We start from the raw sequence: 16,548 nt of genomic DNA on the forward strand, positions 1-16,548 counted from the left end.
ATCGGGCGGCCCTGCGAACATTCAGTCGAACAAATTCAAGGCATATAATTCGTAACATAATACAATAATCATATTGGTTGTTAGTATCTTTAGATAATATAACAATCTTTTAATATAGGCAAAATTGACCTCAACACCGCGAACTATAGCTCGGGTGCACCCAACACCACCAACTATGCGGTTGGGTGCATTCCATGCTATAAATGAGGACGAAAGCCTAAAATGTTACACCACCAACTACTACTAGTAGCCTAAACACCACCAACTATGCGGTGGGGTGCATTGTGTACTATAAATGAGGACGAAAGCCTAAATTGTTGCCGAAGACGGTGGGTTATATGGTACAAAATGCACTCCATCCCGTAGTTGGTGGTACAGACTACACCCCCACCTCGTAGTTGGTGGTGTTTTGGCTATTAGTCATAGTTGGTGATATTGGGTATACCCGAGCTATAGTTCAAGGTGTTGAGGCCTTTCCCTTTAATATAATGAAGGAGCAAATTTTGTGATAAATCACGTTCAAAAAAATTGAAGTCAATAACTCATAAGAAAAAAAAAAACGAACAATTATAATCTTATCAAATTAAAACATAGGGGATAAAAAAATTGCAGAGTCGATACAGAAGTAAGGGTTAATTTCAACGTTAAATTTGCGGAAAAAAAAAAACTCATGGGCAAAGCTTAACATACAGTAAAAGTTGACTAAACCATAACTTTCTTATCATACAAGCAACTACTATGAATTGAAGGCCTTCTAAAAATACAATAGATTCAGCTTTTAAGGCTAATTTCCTACATCATGAGTTTTGGGGGTTGCCAAACTTCTACGTACTAAACACCACAACACTCAATTACACATCAACGTTCTCATGCAATCAGCCAACATTGCACTGCATTAACAATGTAACACTTTCACAACCTATAAACAAGACGAGAGCTCACGAAATGTGAGGAATAACAATAAATTTCCAATATCAACTTTGAGATTCCAGTGGTAGTACTGCATCAAATCACAGCAGGGTGCACCAAAGATTTTGGCAACAATGACCAAGTAAGCCTCGCCAAAACACGATATATGCTAGAGATGCAATTAATCTGTTGTAGCAAGCGCAGATTGCAAAACCTCCTCCAGATACTTCTCTGCAGCAGCAAACTGTCTTCTCTTGTCCTCGATTGCAAGGGAAGCCAATGCTTTATCCTAGCAAAGTGAAGAAAAAAGAAAGAGCGAATTAACTAAGAACATCATAGAATAAACTCAAATCAAGTATGAGGCTATTGTAAGAGAATTTAGATTTACAGGAGGCAAGTCCTGGTAACTTCTCAATGTATCTAGAATTGGTTTAGTTTTCTTCTCCAACTCTTTCTGGTGTTCCGCCATTTCCACCAGTACCCCATGGCTGATGTCAGGGCTGTAACCCACACGATTCAGTAGCGCCTGCTCACACAGGGAAGGAAAACACCTTAATCACAGACCAAAATTAAGAAAAGACAGCAAAATCTTTGATAGTAAACTTTGTTTTTCCTTTTTTAAGTGTTGAATTTTAATCTATACTGGGTCATGAAAACTACTGTACAATGTACATTATAACAAAATGGAGAAATTAGTCCACAATAATTCAGCACTCTTCCTTTTTTCCCTCATTTAATTTTTTTTTTTGTTTTGAACACTCATTTGATTCGTTAATCCAATTGTATATTACATGATCATCCATCTCATATACTCGAATAATAAACACCCATTGCGATTGACAGAATTCAGATAAGAAATAAATAACCAAAATTACATGTATTTTCCCCATGGTAAAAAGCATATTCCAACACAGTCTTACGTGCCAGCTAGCTTGATTGGTAAGTGTTTGGGGATTAACAACCAAGTCCTAGAATCAAATTCAGTTCATCACTGACTTTTGTGGCTTTTTATACCCCAAAGTAAAGCCAAGAAAATAATAGCTTTACAAAGCCACATCAAGCAACATATGCAGCCTAAGCCTCCAGCTACAGATTTCACAAAGAAAATGAAGCACAATCATCAGATAGAGCACACATGACATAGTTACCTCATGCAACACGGTATTGTTGAATAACAATTCATATAATTGATTGGACATATGTGGAGACCACTGAAGCACTTCAATTTCACATATCAGACAAGCATCACAACAATAAGAGAAAGCCAACAAGACCACTATTGGCATTCTGTGGCCCTAGCAAATAAAGGCAACCACTAGGTCTAATTGCAGCAAGTGATGTACAATACCTTGTAATTGGAATATCTCTGATTGTATTCTCGCTCTTTTGAAACCAGGAGTGGCAAGTTAGTCTTCCAGTTTTCAATCTGAGCCTCACAAGGAGCAACTTCATCTTCCAGCTGCGCAAGTACTCTAAAAGAATGCAAAGCAGCTACAAATCAATAGTATAACCCAGAATGAAGAAATCAGCCAAAATTCAAAAACAACCATATATCTACAAAAATAAAAATCAAACAACTACACTACTACAATCTCTCAACATTTTTGAAGAATGTCACTGGCAGTAGCATACCTTTTCAAGTAAGTTAGCCTTGCTATAGCCTTCCGAGTATAATCCAGGAGCACCTTAGACTCTTTTTGTACCTTTGCCCTCTTCTCCTCTACTCCAGACTTTCTCAGAGAAACATCCCCCATTGACACAAGGAAACTAAAAACAAAATTATTCTAGTTAGTAACACCTTTCAACACCAAGTAACAAAATTAAACCATATTAAAACTCACCTGCTCAACTCAGTGTCTCTTATGTTCAACAAATTAGCAACACTCGCCAAAACCTGCGCTGAACCCACTACACTGGATGGCAAACTCTCTTGAGCCAAACCCACATTCTCCAATAACTCCCTAATCCTTGCAGCTAAGTATTCAAAACTTCCATCAAAATCATCATAAATAGATAAAACATAACAAACTTAAGCATTCCCCTCGCCTAGCCTCACATATCACACCGGATACCTCATAGATTAGACGTGCATAAACATCACTATTAATTAGACAATTCAACAACCAAGCACATGAAACCAATTACTACAAGTGATCCCACAAGACCAAGACTACCCAACACCAAACAAAATTAACATTCCACAATGCCACACTGGACTATAAAGATCAAGTATGTATAAGTTAAAGGGTGAAGATCAAAACCTTGAGAACGATACTCGGCCGCCTTTTGTCGAAAATCATTGGCAACAATGCCAGCAGCTTGGGTCTTAGCTTGAGAAACAGAAGCAAGATTATGCAAATGGGCAATACTTCTAGGAGTGTATTCAAATTCGGGTACATCTTTGCCAACACCATCAAACTGAGAAAGAAGCCATGCTTTTACTTCCTGAATTCGGGCAGCATCAAACCCACTGCCCGACGGATCAGACCCAGATACCATATCACTCATACTTCTTCACCAATGAACCAACCCAAAAAAAAAAAAAAAAAAAAAAAACTTTAGCGCAAATTTAAACTATAACAATTAGTCAATCAAACATCTTTATTTTGTTCAAATAGGTTGAAATAAATTTCGAATCTGAGTCTATACAGTTTCTATCCAAATACCCAATTGTTGGAACTGTAATTTTGAATCGTTTTAATTATAGAAATTATATGGGTGACATTGAAGTTTAGGTTAAACTGTTAAAGTGATAAATTGAAAAAATAAAATGTACCTGAATTAATGGAAAGGGTGGATTTTCGGTGATTACTTGGAAATTCTGGAATTGGGTGATTCGTCGGAAATGAGTATTGAAATGATTTTTGGCAAATTTTGTAGGAATGTCGAGGGTGATGACTGATAATGAGAACTTGAGAAGGAAGGGCATATAATTTGAATTTTGGGGGTTTTCAACTTCTTTGTTATATACTTTTATCCCAATTACATTTTTTGAAAAGAAATTTATCGTGTTCCCAAACTTTAGTTTAGTCATTTACTCCCGTCTAGCCTTATATTCACGCGATCTGTACGTTAATTTCAAAACTTGTTATTCTATCGCGTGCATTAATTATAAAATTTATTATTCTATTATATAATCATCCATATTATACTTATGATTACAATTAAAATGTTAAAAATTAATAGTTAGATAAATTTATATATTATTAATTCGCTAATGTTAAAAACTAGGGTTATGCTATATGCAGCCTTTAGGGTTGCATATAAGACATAAGTTTACTACTTAAAATGGAAATAAGTTGTGAATTTTATGAAAAAATTTTGCATCACCCGATGTTATAAATGATCAAATAATGCAACTTATTTCCATTTTTAACTTTTTATATACAGTCCTTAGGGTTGCATATAGCTTTTCCCTAAAAATTAACAAAGGTTGTGAGAAAAACATAGAAAAATAATGGTTTGGTTTGACTAAATTAAAAAGTATTAAAGGTAGTGAGTTGTTTCCTTCTTTGCAAGTGGATGTCATATATATCATCTTCTCTTGTAAAAAAAAATGTCAAAATATTTTGTCCATTTACTTGTTTTATTGAAATATTTGATGCATATACTATTGTTAAATTGAAAAGAGAAAAGTTCTTAAGTGGTTTTTATGTAATTTTATTCTATCTATTAGATCATTAGGGATGATTTAGTATTTTCATAGGGGGACACCATCTTCCTCCCCTTTCCCATAATATAATAGAGATTTATGCACATAAATACATAATTGTCTCTTTGATCGCGTTTTCTTCATAAAATTAGGAGTTCACTCATGGTACACCCAGGGGTATTTTTGTAATAAATTAGAACTTTAGGTGCTCACTTTACATCAAATTTGCTTATATGGGCATTTTGCTCATTTACTCATTTTGCTCATTTTGTAATAAAAGTGTTTGCTTATTTTCTTAAATGAATATAAATGTTTGCTCATTTGCTCATTTTTTCATTTTGCTCATTCGCTCATTTTGCTCATTTGGAGAAAATAGTCTTGGGTGTACCATGAGCATGGTACACCCAGTGTACTATAAATATTCTCTAAAATTAGGAGTGCATGTATCACAAATTAATGATTTTTTTGGAAAATTGATTGCAATGATTAGACTTTTGCGTAATCTTCTTATAATATTTTTATCTTTTAATAATGAGAAGGTATTGCGCCAGACGCGTCCGACCATTATATTTGGTCGGACGCCTTTCAGTTGGTTTTTTCAATTATTTTTCAGTTGGTTTCAAAAAAAAATCAATTGGTTTCAATTTTTTTCAGTTGGTTTCAAATTTTTTTTTCAGTTGGTTTCAATTTTTGTTCAGAAGACCAAATGAAAGAAAAACAACACAAGCTGAAAGAATTTACACATCAACTAAAAGAACACAGAAGACCAAATGAAAAAAAAATAACACAAGCTGAAAGAATTTACACACCTGAAAAAACACAGAAGACCAAATGGAAGAAAAACAACACAGGCTGAAAGAATTTACACACCAACTGAAAGAATACAATAATCAGCTGGAAAAAAAAAACACCAATTTTATTCGCTGTTGAGTTTATTTCCATTTTCAACAATGAATAATTCCTGAGTTTATTCCATCTTCCTCACTAGAAACCCCCAAAAAAGAATCCTCATAAACCCCATCATCATCTACTTTCTTGCTGTTATCTTCCAAATCACTATCTTTTCTCTCCATCAGTATATATGTGATATATTTGGATGAAAATCAAGTGCCTAATCGAGCTTTATTACTAAAAGGAACAGAAATTCAGTTGAGTTTCATTTAGTAGACTATCGTTCAAAGTTGTTGCTGCAGTTTGTCGATCGTTGTCGCCGCACTGTTCTCGCAGCTTCGTCCGACGAACCTATTAGTCAGACGGTCTGATCTAATACTTTCACTTTAATAATTTGGGAATAACTCCACCTTCTCCTAAGATTTGCTTCTAACGAGCGCGATTGATGAAAAATTGAAAACTTAGGTTAATTAGCTAAGCTACTCAAGGAAAGTTTGACTGATTGAAAACTTCTCTGACTTTAAACTCATCTTCTTGCTTTTTTTTTTGGCAGGGAACATCAGGCAATATTATTAATCAGTAGCATCATCAGTTACAAAAGACCCAGTAGGGACCTCCTCAAGCCATACAAGCATCTCTTCACTAGTTAAACTTTTTTTTGCTAATACATGCGCTACCATATTGCATGATCTCCTCACTAAACTAAAATCAACATTAACACAGGAAGCAAGCCGAACAAAGATATCATGTAACATCGGCCAACAACGGTCGCTTCTGTTTTCTTTCTGATTAAAGCTTCAAAGATAATGGAACTAAAGGCGAACCTACATATTAGGATCCTAGTTAGATACAAAATTTTTTGTTAGTTTGATTTTTCAGTCCAGATCGAGAAAATAAACAGTTGTTTCATCTAAGTTCTTTGAAGTTTCTATTTTTTTTAAAGTTTCTATTTTCGATCCTACAATAGTAATTTATTTTATATCTAATTTGGTAACATATGTTGCATTCTAATGTTCATAGTAATACAACTTCGCACCCAAACATTGTTCATAGTAATACAACTTCACACCAAACATATGTTTTTCTTCATAAAATTGTATAACTAGTTTATACCTTTTATTGGGTGTTAAATGGGTTTTCTATAACTAGTTTATACTTCCTCTGTTTCTAAATAAGTGCAACATTTACATAGCATTTACTATTCACAGTTTAAACTTTAATTAGATTTGGTGATTTACATTTTAGGAAAAATATAGTCATGTGGGATCTTGTTAGATTCATTTGAATGTGAATTTTTTCAATATCAACTTTTTATAATTTTTACTTATTGATAATTGAAGATATTAATGGTTAAAATAATGCATTGACAAACGTGAAAACAAGAAGTGTTGCACTTATGTAGAAACGGAGGAAATACCTTTTATTGGGTGTTAAATGGGTAATTAAGGATTGTAACGATATTTACCAATAAAAAGATATTGCATGGACAAACATGATCACCGACATTAGTATAAATTATAATTTTCGTTAAACATTACTACCATTATTTTTCATTTATTATTTTCTCTTATAATGAGGTGTTGTTTGGTTGGAAGCTATTTCCCTTGGAAATACAAATTCCTAGGAAATACATTATGAGTGTTGTGTTTGGTTGGAGGGAAATGAGAGAAACATAGGAAATACAAATTCCAAGGGAAATAGAATTTCCCATGAAACATGGGAAATCACTCACCAAGCCCCCCTTGGTGAGTAATTTCCTAGGAAATGCAATTTCCTATGGTGGCAACCCAACAATTTTGTCTAATTCCTAGGAAATTAACATGGGAAAGAATTTCCCATGAAATGTAAATTCCCATGGGAAATTACTTCCCATGTGAACCAAACGAGGCCTGAGTTTTTAGCATGAAAGATTTCCAAATGAGCGCAATAAATCTACCCTTCTTGCAAGCAACAACCCTCCTACATGCATGACCTAGTTGTTAGCTACTATATTAGGGTGTTCGTAGGTGGTTAATCGTACCAAAACAATATTTCGATTTCGGTAACCGAAAGTTCTGTTTCACTCTTTTGGAAACCGTAAACATTTAGACCAGTTGCCGCCTAAGCGGTTAAAACTTTTCAACAGTACTATTACAAGCCATTTAGACCGATTTTTCGGTTTCGATTTTTCATGAATACCCCTAGCTCCTACTGTCAATTTTGATGTAACTTGGTCTATAACTAATATTTCTTTTAAAATTAACAAGGATATAAATGCTCACAAAGTGCATGGATATAGGTAGGGGTGTCAAGCAGCCAAGCCTGCTCGTGAACTATTTGAGCTCGGCTCGGTCAAAGATCAGCTCGAGGGGGTTCGAGCCGAGCTCGAGTTCGGCTTGGTATGCTAATGACCAAGCCTGAGCTAGCTTTGGTTCGGCTTCAGATCTCATGAACATAATAGAAAATTCTTTAAATAAGGATTTTTACGTAAAAATATTAAGTGCCCACATTGGTTGATAGTGTAAACAGTATCTTTTTTCTTCATAAAATGTTACTACCCTAGTTATAATGTTTTGATCTAGTCTCACATTGGTTGAGAGAAGCAAAAAATTAAGCCTATCTTCTTTTTAAAATGAACAAAATGTAAACCTCTGTTTACATAATGAAAAAGGTCACTTCATAAAATCCCACATTGGTGAGAAAATGAAATATAAAGTTTATATTCTCTATTTTATAATACTGCAAACACATAATTCAAGGTATTTGGAGTGGCTCGAGCTTGAATCGAGTCGAGCTTGTGTTCGACGATCTCAAGCTCAAGTTAAGCCTTGAGTCGAACTCGTGTTCAAATTTCTCGAGCTCGAGCCGAATCGGGCTTTGCCCATTTTCGAGCCGAATTGGAGTTTGCCAATTTTTGAGTCGATCTAAGCTTGCCCAGGCTTGATCTCCGTTCGGCTCGTTAACAACCTTAGATATAGGTAAACAAAATTGGCAGCAAACTTAAAGTGTATCACTTGGAAGATGCAACTACATTAGTATTTTTATTAATAGACATAAGATACAAGCATGTACTAGCTGAACACTGAAAGTTCTGTGCTGCTGAACTATGTCGACATCCACAATCTCTGCCTAACCTAAGCTTGATTATTCTTGTACTCGGAAGCACAAGCTACCACTCTTCCTTTTAACTATGAATCTCAAACTACATATTGCTTAATTGTCCCGTGAACAATCAATGAATGGAAGCAATTACAGTAAGAGGGAATTTGATAACTAAGAACAGTAGTACAGCACAGCATAATGTAATGTTGTATCTAGCCATCAAACTCAACGATTTTAACAACGGATGAGTCTCCAATCTTCTGAAAGACAACCACCTTGTCGCCAGGTTTCAGCAGTCCCTTCATTTTTCCGTGATGCAAAGCAAGCTTCAACACCGACTCTTCATCGATTACCCCTATGTTAGCCTGGAAAATATGACAATACAAAAATAAAGTTTCCAGAATTTCCAGGTCTCAGATGAAGCAACAAAAGCTATGTTCTTGGCTTCTCCATTGTAGAATTAACATATCAGTTAACATGTAAGTTACGAGGAGTCGAGGAGAATATATGAAGCATATGGCTACCTAGCATATGACTGTGGAGGAGGCAAACAGGTTCAGATCTGAGTTTGATATCAGATCTAGTAGCCAGTAGGATCAAGTCATATTGGATCATGTCATATGTACCCTTTGTCAATTTGCTTGATATATAAATCAATAATTCTCACATTAATTATCCGAGTTGGGGCGAGGTGAGGTAATTTCTGTCTGGGTCATCATTTGCTACGAAACTTTACGTACAATTTGGGTTGCACAATCAGGCAACAGGTCAGTTTTGTCAGGTTTATCCGCGAGCAATAACCAAAAGTTCTTACACAATGTAGACACCAAAATATCAGAATGACCTTGGTTTCAACTCTTACTTATTTCCTTTTAACATTATCTAGCTCGATTGAGTTAACAATCTGTTTTCACTCGAAAAACAGAAGAAACCAAGTGCAAACTAAGACAGTTAAGAGGTCATTGATGACATACAAGTGAAGGACATCGAAAAGCCATACAATTTGAGAGAGAAAAGTTGAAAATTTCTTACAGCTACAGTGCTTGCTAGGACAGGGAAAACTCCTCGTACACCAAGCAACTGCCGAGCCTGAACAATGAAAACAAACATTGAGGAGATAAACTAACCAAAATTGAATGCCATAAAAAAGGCCTAAAATGGTGAAATAGTATACACTTATTGATGAGATGAGGAGGTACTACCTGCATTGAGCCAGTGAGACTCCATTTTACAGAGTTAGACTTCACAAGAGGGGTGACAATAGCAAAGACGGGCATAGATGGCTTATATTTAGCAATCAGCCTGTTCAAAGAGGAAAAGAAGACCCATTTCAGAAAAAAATGTCATCATACAAAAAGACGGAGAAAAGGTGAATGGACGAAGATGCACCTTGCTGCTGCCCCGGAGATTGTGAACACAGCGATCATAGCTGCATGAACTTTGACAGCAACCCGTACCTATATTAAAGAATAACCCTACTATGTTATTTTAACATGTTATTACTGAAAAAATGAAAGGTAATACTCCTTCCGTCTAAATTGTTAGTTCAATTAAACCAAGGATAGTGGGGTCATTGGAGCTACATGGATGCTTTTTTGAGAGAAATAGTGAGGCTAATAGAAAGATAGGAGTCTTAACCACACAATTTACTTTAAACTCTTGATCTAGAACTGGTTGAATCTATCCATGATTATTGCATATGCATCATCGCATTAAATCTACTTTTACAAACAACATAAGTTACTTCTCATTTAGTTAAGCAGTATAAGAGTGGCCACTCATTAGTACCGCTGAAGAAGCAACAGATTCAGCATGTGACAGAGGTTCTCCAGCGTAGCTCACGATACGCTTGTAAATTAATGGTTGGTTGTGAACAAATTCAGCCTGCAAGAATCAGCAGTATCCTAAGTTAATAACCATTATAAGTTTTAGTAAACTTCTTGATCTGATAGTTCTAGCCTTCTAGGTAATAGAGGACTCACCTCAGCACAAATGTTCCTGACTGTCTTGATTGTTTCAACTGGATACAGACCGCCAAAAGTCTCTCCACCTAACAATATGCCATCCGCACCTGTAGACGACACCAGAAAATTTATAAACCTAGGAGGGAAAGAAAAGAATTACTCTTGAAGTAAAAACTCCCTATGTTCCTTTTTGTTCTTCCCATTTGTGTTTCACATTTTCCAACGCAAACTTTAACCATTAATATCTTTAATTATGAAAAGTTGATCATTTGAAAAGACTTAAATTTCTCTAACAAGATCACACATGATATTGTTTTTTTGTAAATACATCGCTCCAAATTTATGGCCAAAGTTTATTTATGTGATCGAGGCATTCCATTAAGGAAAAACAAAAAGGTACGGAGGGAGTGTAATCAGGCTGTTGCCAGAAACATGGAGGGTTCACAAACCATCTAGAACAGCATTAGCAACATCTGTTGCTTCTGCTCGAGTAGGCCTCAGATTGCCAACCATACTATCCACAACTCTGGTGATAATGACAGGTTTCCCTATCATATTACATCTATATGCAGCAGATTTTTGGAACAAGAAGACCTAGAAATAAACGCAAACACTGATCAGTATTCATCAAGATACACTTAGATACAAATCCTGCGTATAGCATTGTAACCTAAAGATTCCAACAAGTGACGTATTGGCTTGTTTGGTAGGCAATAATAAAACGACATTAATGGTAATAAATTTTAGTGTCATTTTGTAAGGAAAGTCTTATTTCAACATTCATGACATCTATTTTCTTCATAAAATCTAGTCACCATCAAATTATCAATTACCATTTTGGAAGACAAGCGGTAATGAAAATTTATGAAGAAAAACTCATGTTTAGAGATAGAAATTCATTATCATTAACAATGGAATGCAACTAGTTAACAGAATTTACGCTAAAGTTCATTACCATAACCTCCATTTACTAAAACCTATAAAACAGGCCTTAATATATACTACTAGTACAGAATGATCAGCACAACTACGCATTATACCATCAAGAGATATGTAACAAGTTGTGCATACTTTTTAGATATGTTTTTTCTTAAGAAAAACAGAGTTCTGGTTAGCTTTCAACCTTATTTACTAGCTTGATCAAGGTAAAATACAGCTGATAGATGAAACAAAGTTCATCGGAGACCAAATATAAAAATATAAAATTCTCTTACTCCTTAGACCTTGTATCTACTTAATGTCGTAATCTACACCAAAACATCTTACATGCTGTATATTGAAGTTCCTGATTGCATATATGATTACTAAAAAGAAACAGAAGGAGTTCATGAATTTTGTCAATGACACAAAAAATATATCCCACTGACCTTCTCTGGAGGAAGGTCAATTCCTAGGTTACCTCGAGCAAGGATTATACCATCTGATTCTTTAAGGATCTCATCAAAATGCTTCAGTCCCTGGATTATGTTCCACGGGAAAAACAAAGAGGCGTTAAACTACTGAAAGTTTAAATAGGAAATCCAACAATGAATTCCAAGGCTTGTTAATGCCCATAGCAGCTCACCTCAACTGTTTCAACTTTCGCATATATTTGAGTTTCTTGAAGATTTTGAGTAGCAAGGAATGCTCTGACCTGGTAAAGGATCAGACGAAATTGAGGATCTTCAGCTTTTGCATGTGTATGAGCAATCCAGTTTATTCCATCATTTTATATTCTGTCTCCTTTTGAATCTTTGCAGTTTTTAAGACACATCTTTCACAATACTTTCTCTAAATGAAATTCAAATTTCTTGAAAGAATTATAAGCTCAAGTAATTTCTCTATCACTCTAAGTAACATCTCAAAATTTACTATTCCTGGGAAAGATGGCATATAATTGAAACAATGGAAATGAAACATCAATGAAACACTGCTAGGTGAAGAGAAAATTGCTGACCTCACGGACATCATCAGCATGGCGCGTATAGTGCAAGGAAATAATATCGACATTATTACGAGATCCCCAGGTGGAAATAATCTGTCATAAAAATAATGTCCCCATGAAGTGAAAGCAAATACAGTATGTTATAGACTAATTTCCATGAGAATTCTGAATGTATAAATGTTCCAACCATTGTTATTTCCATGGAACGTGAAAACTGAAAAGTATTACCAAGGTTGAACTTTCAATGTTTCAGTATTTAAGCCATCAAGAATTAAAGTTGACTGTATGAGAAAGTGCATATTCAATTTGATCCTTGGGAAAATGTAAGGAGAAATGATATGTTTGAGGATAAGGTCAAGCTCAATATTGGTCATGAAATAAGATCAATTACCTGTTTATCCTTATCAGTCAGAGTAGGCGCATCGACCTGGGCCCTCGAAATGTGCAAGTTAAAGTTGAATCCTGTTAATGTAGCACTATTTTTCACCACACAGATTATGTCCGCGCCATTTGTCTCTGATACCTAGTATTTATCAGGATAAAAAAGAAGAAGAATATGAGAAACACAAGAGAGCAAGAGGTTCCACTGCCCACAGGATGCCTGAATGAAGATTTCAACCTCAAGCCAAACGGAGGAGTTTTCACTTCCAGTGAAGAGGTACGGCCCGAGAAAAACAGTATCACCTTTCTTCACATTCTGCAATTAAGAATGAGAAGGAATCACAAAAAATATAAAAACAGAAACAGTAATTATTCTTATAGGTTTAGTATATTAGTTTCCATCCTTCAAGACGTACAAATTAGGCGTCAAATCTGCATTATTCTTGCAGACACCTAATGATCTCTCATTCCCATGATTTAGCTAGTTAAGGCCAGTCTGTTATTAGTTGGTAATGGTATCAATTAATAAAATATACTCAATACTGGTTTCCAGAAATTGGAGGAAAAACACTGTTCAGGACTGAAGTTCCATTGCCATGGCCATGGGAATTATCACAAAACTTTCTTTACACAATTACATTTATATTATTACCATAACCACCATTGTTTCACGGCTACCAAATGGGTTGCTACGAGTAAGAAGAAAATCTCTGCATGAAAACCCCCCATCAAAAAGAAGTTATTTATGATGCATAGAAGTGTGCAAAGCACACATAAGAAACAGGAAATTATTGCAGTTCGTAAAAACTGTTAATCACAGCAAGAGCAATTAGCTCATAGAAACTTCTGCACAGCAAGGAAATACTTTTCATACCTTTGCAAGTCCAGCATAGTTGATTGGCAAAACCTGTGCTGATGGCTCTTTAGTGATATCCGGAGTAATTGTCACGAGGTTGTCAGCTTTCAGCTCAATAGATTTTCCAGTTTCATTAGAAATTAGAATTTCTGGACCCACAGTATCTAGCATCACCTGCAAGGCAATGTATTATTATTTATTCATGACTAAATAAAAAGAAGCAAAAAAATTGTCCAGTTCACCAACTATAACTGGATATTTACTTACACCACAGAGCTGTTTAACGTTTCTAGCAGCAACCCTCAAATTGTCAACGGTCTCTTGATGGTAATCCATGTCCAAGCACGAGAAGTCAAATCGTGCAACTGCAATCATTGGAAAAGAAAAAGGGAATGTAAGTGCTCCTCTAACATGTTAAAAGCATACAAAAGAACCACATTGAAATTTACCTGACATTCCTGCTTTTAGACAAGCCTCAATAGTTTCGACAGAGCGGGATTTTGGTCCAAGGGTTGCCATAATCTTGGTCAATGATGGAGAATCATCCTGTAGAAGACTTGAGAAAACGTTACAATGGTACCTTCTAATGTGCTAGTTGCTGGAGAATGTTTAATAAACATCAAACATACAAGATGATAGAAATAATGGCACATTGATGATGATCACCAAGCAATCTGCCAGAATGATACGAACTCTAGCAGTCGGAAACCATCAAAAAAGATAGTAACAATGGCTTCATTTGTCCCACTTAAGCTTAATTTTCTCTACCATGTCTATTAATCAGTGTCAGTAACTCATCATGCCTTCCTACCCACCCCTTTCCATTGTGGGAGAGGCTCTGAGGCAAGAAAAGGTTAAAATAGATTATCGTACTCAGGCACTTGTTATATTAATACCTTTTAGACTACAGGCTAGGAAACTTTCACTTAGAGACTACCAGTAAACATTTCCAGCACTTTCTACCATTGTAACTCAGATAATAGGCTTATAATGTGTAACTCTAAATAGAAATTCAATATATGCAAGAACTAAAGGATTCCTGAACATTCATATACTTATCTTTGTTCTCAAGATTATAATAATTGTTGAAATATACCTTGAATTAACTGGCGCTAGTATCAACCAAGCACAGAGCTTTTCGGTATATGTAGTTTAGTATACAGTTTCTGTTTTGGGTTTAATATAGGCCCATTCTGTTTAGTTTAATTAGAAGGGTACTATATAAACCCTATAATAAACTTCTGCCTCTATTATTCAGTTATATGTACTCTCTAAACCTAATAAAATCATTCTTCCCTGCTGTGCGGACGTAGCTAACATCTTGTTAGTGAATCACGTTAAATCCTTGTATCAATTGTTCATGCTTGTTTCATTAATTGCTTATGTCACAACAATAATGGTGAATTCTAGATGTAATACTCATGCTTGACCTATGATAAAATGGTGCACCTTGCTTATAAAGAGCTCATATGCCAAAATTCTGAATCGTTCAGCATATTTGACCGTGAAAGTATACTCTTGGGGTAAGAACAAAATGCGCTAATCGGATATAAGTTGGGGCAAGTAGTCGGTCCTAGATGTGCATTTGGTAACATTGTAACAACTCTCGGCCTATAGTCAGTTTCAGGTATTACACTAAATGCCTAATCCGAAAAAAGAAACCCTTTCATATGACGATCATCGTTAACAACTAACAAATAAGTTCATAGTCTGTACATAGAGCATGGTGCGCACATGTACATGGCTAACAAGCCAAATGTACATGGATAACAAGCCAAATGAATACATGTACATAACTAACAAGCCAAATGAACATATGTACATCTCTGTTGGTACATGTTCATGTTCATGTTCATTTGTATTGATCTTTGTGTTCATAATCTAGTCCTTCATGTTCAACGTGCATATTCTTATCATCCTACGGACGTGTGTATGTACTAATTTGGGCTAAACTACCTATCATCAATTGAATTTGCAATTATTACCCACCACTTCATGGTTTCTACTTTCTATCATATAGTACTCCATAACTCTCCCACCAAACAGTAGTTTGTACTCCATTAACATGAATGCATATAAACACCATAAAAACATCACTCTTGGTAATTTTTTAAAGACAAGCATTTTATTTATTTTTTGGTTCTAAAAGATGCAAAAGAAACACACTTTAGAAGTTCAATAATACAAAAATACACACTTCAATTAAATTATCTTAGGACGATACCCAAGTACCCAAAAAAAGCAGCAGGAATTAGCAAACCTCATCTCACCACCCTGCATATTCTTGAAGAGATAAAAAAATGGAAAGCAGTAAAAAAAAAAGTTACCGTTTTAGAGGGAGTAAGAACAGAGGAAAGACGAACAGGCTCTTCAATAACAACCATCTGACCACCCGGCATCTTGTTCAGCTATGGAGGAGAGAGAAACAGTGTGTGTACTATGTAACAAATGAAGTTGAACAGAATCAAGATAATAGTAGTAGCAAAAACAGGAGAATGTAGGATCTTTTATAAAAGCTGACTTTTTTTTTTATGGTTGTTGTTGTAGAAAGATTTTATCACTTGCTTAGATCATAGATGCTGCTAATTGGGAAGTTGCCTGAAATGCTAGTGTATACAGTAATAGTCAGATGAGAATATGAGATGTTCAGATCCAATAATCCATAAAACATAAAGGTAGGTGGGAGACAAGTTGAAATTACATAAATGGACCTCCTACAGTCCTACTCTTATTGATGTAAGTACCCTTTTGCCCACGAGCATGCAACTATGCAAAGCATGCACACAATACCGACACAACAAACTTACAAAAGCACATGGAAATCTTGGACATAATGACTTCCCTCCTACTCTTGTTGGGATAGATATACTCATTTCGTAACAAAATAGAT

The 16,548-nt window shown here is 35.3% G+C and overlaps 2 protein-coding genes across 4 annotated transcripts; both read right to left on the reverse strand.

Annotated features, from left to right (window-relative positions):
- Window positions 1-668: 668 nt before the first annotated feature.
- LOC104889467 (AUGMIN subunit 1) lies at window positions 669-3,899 on the reverse strand. Of its 2 annotated transcripts, none has more exons than XM_048641659.2 (7): window positions 3,686-3,899; window positions 3,171-3,418; window positions 2,751-2,883; window positions 2,542-2,676; window positions 2,258-2,381; window positions 1,298-1,435; window positions 669-1,198 (listed from the first exon to the last, which is right to left on the reverse strand). In XM_048641659.2, exons 2-7 carry the CDS (start codon window positions 3,415-3,417, stop codon window positions 1,091-1,093), a joined length of 885 nt encoding a protein of 294 aa, XP_048497616.1. In that variant the 5' UTR covers window position 3,418; window positions 3,686-3,899; the 3' UTR covers window positions 669-1,090. The 2 variants fall into 2 exon arrangements, with proteins under 2 accessions (XP_048497616.1, XP_010672996.1); XM_010674694.4 differs by having other exon boundaries at window positions 3,171-3,421.
- Window positions 3,900-8,445: 4,546 nt separating this feature from the next.
- Window positions 8,446-16,323, reverse strand: LOC104889468 (pyruvate kinase 2, cytosolic). 2 transcript variants are annotated; one of them, XM_048641653.2, is made up of 16 exons: window positions 15,986-16,323; window positions 14,108-14,214; window positions 13,926-14,023; window positions 13,677-13,832; window positions 13,041-13,118; window positions 12,813-12,944; window positions 12,434-12,514; window positions 12,062-12,130; window positions 11,865-11,954; window positions 10,947-11,091; window positions 10,516-10,604; window positions 10,322-10,417; window positions 9,923-9,990; window positions 9,736-9,835; window positions 9,566-9,622; window positions 8,446-8,898 (listed from the first exon to the last, which is right to left on the reverse strand). In XM_048641653.2, the coding sequence occupies exons 2-16, from the start codon at window positions 14,175-14,177 to the stop codon at window positions 8,746-8,748; spliced, it is 1,482 nt and encodes a 493-aa protein (XP_048497610.1). In that variant the 5' UTR covers window positions 14,178-14,214; window positions 15,986-16,323; the 3' UTR covers window positions 8,446-8,745. The 2 variants fall into 2 exon arrangements, with proteins under 2 accessions (XP_048497610.1, XP_010672997.2); XM_010674695.4 differs by having other exon boundaries at window positions 14,108-14,204; window positions 15,986-16,322.
- Between the last annotated feature and the right edge of the window lie 225 nt (window positions 16,324-16,548).

The sequence above is a fragment of the Beta vulgaris genome, chromosome 3, assembly GCF_026745355.1.
Source record: "Beta vulgaris subsp. vulgaris cultivar EL10 chromosome 3, EL10.2, whole genome shotgun sequence".
In the NCBI taxonomy this organism is placed as follows: domain Eukaryota; kingdom Viridiplantae; phylum Streptophyta; class Magnoliopsida; order Caryophyllales; family Amaranthaceae; genus Beta; species Beta vulgaris.

Excerpts from the sequence above, each read along its gene's own strand:
- LOC104889468 (XM_010674695.4), bottom strand. The coding sequence starts at position 16,057 with ATGCCGGGTGGTCAGATGGTTGTTATTGAAGAGCCTGTTCGTCTTTCC. Across the intron at positions 12,515-12,812 it reads TGACTGATAAGGATAAACAG|ATTATTTCCACCTGGGGATC; the intron begins GTAATTGATCTT and ends TTTTTATGACAG. Across the intron at positions 10,418-10,515 it reads TCAGGAACATTTGTGCTGAG|GCTGAATTTGTTCACAACCA; the intron begins GTGAGTCCTCTA and ends TGATTCTTGCAG.
- LOC104889467 (XM_048641659.2), bottom strand. The coding sequence starts at position 3,417 with ATGAGTGATATGGTATCTGGGTCTGATCCGTCGGGCAGTGGGTTTGAT. Across the intron at positions 2,884-3,170 it reads GGCCGAGTATCGTTCTCAAG|CTGCAAGGATTAGGGAGTTA; the intron begins GTTTTGATCTTC and ends TTGAATACTTAG. Across the intron at positions 1,199-1,297 it reads GTTACCAGGACTTGCCTCCT|GATAAAGCATTGGCTTCCCT; the intron begins GTAAATCTAAAT and ends TCACTTTGCTAG.